Below are 2,157 nucleotides of genomic sequence, written 5' to 3' on the forward strand. Positions count from 1 at the left end.
TACTCCCCCTAGATCCCTTCTCCCCTCACGCTTCCAACGCTCTTGTGACCATCACGATTCCAATTTTGTGAACTATCATAATTAAAGTGTGGATTCTCCATGCAATCTTCCAAAATTAGAGGCAATGTGCAAGCTCAAAGAATTTAATTCTAGGCTCCCAAATGATTCCATTATTCTCCAAGGATTCCAATTGGATTTCTGGGAGCCATAAACAATGTAGAGCACCCCTTGATCTCCCACTGTTGATACGAACGTGTCAATTAGTGATAAGGATAGTTAGTCAAACGCTACGGCTATGCGAAGGTTGGCTAAGGACATGACAAGGCAATTGCAAGAGAACGGAAAAGTCAAAGGCTGCAAGTGCATTGCATCGCTAATAATCTATACCCTACTGAAATTTTAGATCTAGACTTGAGGTCCAATGAGTCTCAGGGGCTGCCTTTCAGGCCTGTTACGTGCTCTTGCTTTCCTTGTAGCTCTGCACGCATTTGCGTCGTTACCAATTGTGCCTGTTTCGATTTGGATCGTCTCCAAGGAAGTACCTAGCATCCGAAGGGCGTTCAACTACGTACCGGCTACCATGACGGTGCGCGAGATCGATCTCTCCCACACCTTTACCTGCAGGCTTGCCTGCTTTTGCGATGAGGTAGATGATGCCAATGCACAGCTTTGCCCATCTATAGCGGCCCGAGCGGAGTCTCTGTCCGCCCTGCAATGCAATGCATCGCCAGGAAACGCAACTCTCTGTCCGCCCACCGAGGCGGCTGCTGTGTGCAGCAATGGCGCTTTCTGCTGCAGCTCCTGCAACCACTCTTGCACTAGATCTCCATCGCCAGCGTCAACGGCCTGTGCATGCCCTTGTCCACAGTGCAGCTCCGGCTGCGGCTGCTGCAAGCGGGTGGAGAGCCGGCTCTGCCGCCTCTTCTGTGATCCGCAGGATAAGGTGCGGATGCTGCTGATCTTCACAGATCGCCATAGCCAGCCGCAAGCAGCGTGGGTGAACCTAAACTACACATATGGCTCGGGGGAAGCGGAGCGATTCTACATGGCGCATCGGGGGAACAGATCGGAGATGATGGCCTTTTACAAGCCGTCCGATCCGACGATAGTGAAGATGGGGAGGGGGGTTTCTGGAGGGATGTGGGCGTACTTTCTGCTTGTGGGGGCGTTTCCGATTTTTTATGCGTGCGTAATGCTGGTGGGATGTGGGCTGATGTCCATGGCGAGTTCAGAGGAGAATATGTTCTACTGTGCAGCATGGGGCAGCTGGATGTTTTGGGTCGGCATCTTCTTCCCCTTCTGCGTCTTGCTGCCCGTTCTGCAGCTTGGCTACCCCACGCCCTCCTCCCGCATACTCCTCTTAATCTTCATCCCCCTCCTCGCTTGCATCGGCTTGCTTCCTCTCATCCCCACATGGCTTCATCTCAAGCGCCGATTGACATAAATTTCCATTCCCCGTGTCCACCCTGCCGCTTTTCTAAATGTTCTTTTGTAAAGTATGTACATATAGGCTACAACGAGTGAGTGCCATTCTCTTTGCCTCGAATTATTAAGGTCAAACCAAACCAACAAGTGTGTGACCCGCATAGGGGGCCATTGGGTTACACACACACACACACACACACACACACACTTGGAAGGGTGTGTGTAAGTGCACGCAAGCAAGGAGGGTGCATTGAAGTCCCTGTAATCACTCCCAAAATATGACAAAAATCTCTCTCTCTCTCTCTCTCTCTCTCTCTCTCTCTCTCTCTCTCTCTCTCTCTCTCTCTCTCTCTCTCTCTCTCTCTCTCTCTCTCTCTCTCTCTCCCCCCCCCAAAAAAAAACACACACATACACCCATCAAATCTTGAGATCTAAACTCATGGAGTAGATCTTTGATATCTCTTTGATTTGTTTCCATGACATTAACAATTGCTTTCATGCCATTAAAAATTCCTTCCTTCCCTTTGTCTCTTTATCATCAAATCTTGAGTAGACTCTCTCTCTCTCTCTCTCTCTCTCTCTCTCTCTCTCTCTCTCTCTCTCTCTCTCTCTCTCTCTCTCTCTCTCTCTCTCTCTCTCTCTCTCTCTCACACACACACACACACACACACACACATATATGGCTAATTATAGCCTGTTGTTATTTTCTTGGCATATTTTCTTGGGACTGTT

At 49.5% G+C, this 2,157-nt stretch overlaps 1 protein-coding gene across 1 annotated transcript; it reads left to right on the top strand.

Annotated features, from left to right (window-relative positions):
• The first annotated feature begins 421 nt into the window (after positions 1-421).
• Positions 422-1,444, top strand: LOC147459001 (uncharacterized). The gene has a single exon (XM_086511526.1). It carries the CDS (start codon positions 422-424, stop codon positions 1,442-1,444), a length of 1,023 nt encoding a protein of 340 aa, XP_086367652.1.
• The last annotated feature ends 713 nt before the right edge of the window (positions 1,445-2,157 follow it).

Source organism: Adiantum capillus-veneris, chromosome 4 (assembly GCF_014529385.1).
Source record: "Adiantum capillus-veneris isolate H3 chromosome 4, ASM1452938v2, whole genome shotgun sequence".
NCBI classification, from domain to species: Eukaryota; Viridiplantae; Streptophyta; class Polypodiopsida; order Polypodiales; family Pteridaceae; genus Adiantum; species Adiantum capillus-veneris.

Coding starts and splice junctions, on each gene's coding strand:
- LOC147459001 (XM_086511526.1), top strand. CDS start 422: ATGAGTCTCAGGGGCTGCCTTTCAGGCCTGTTACGTGCTCTTGCTTTC.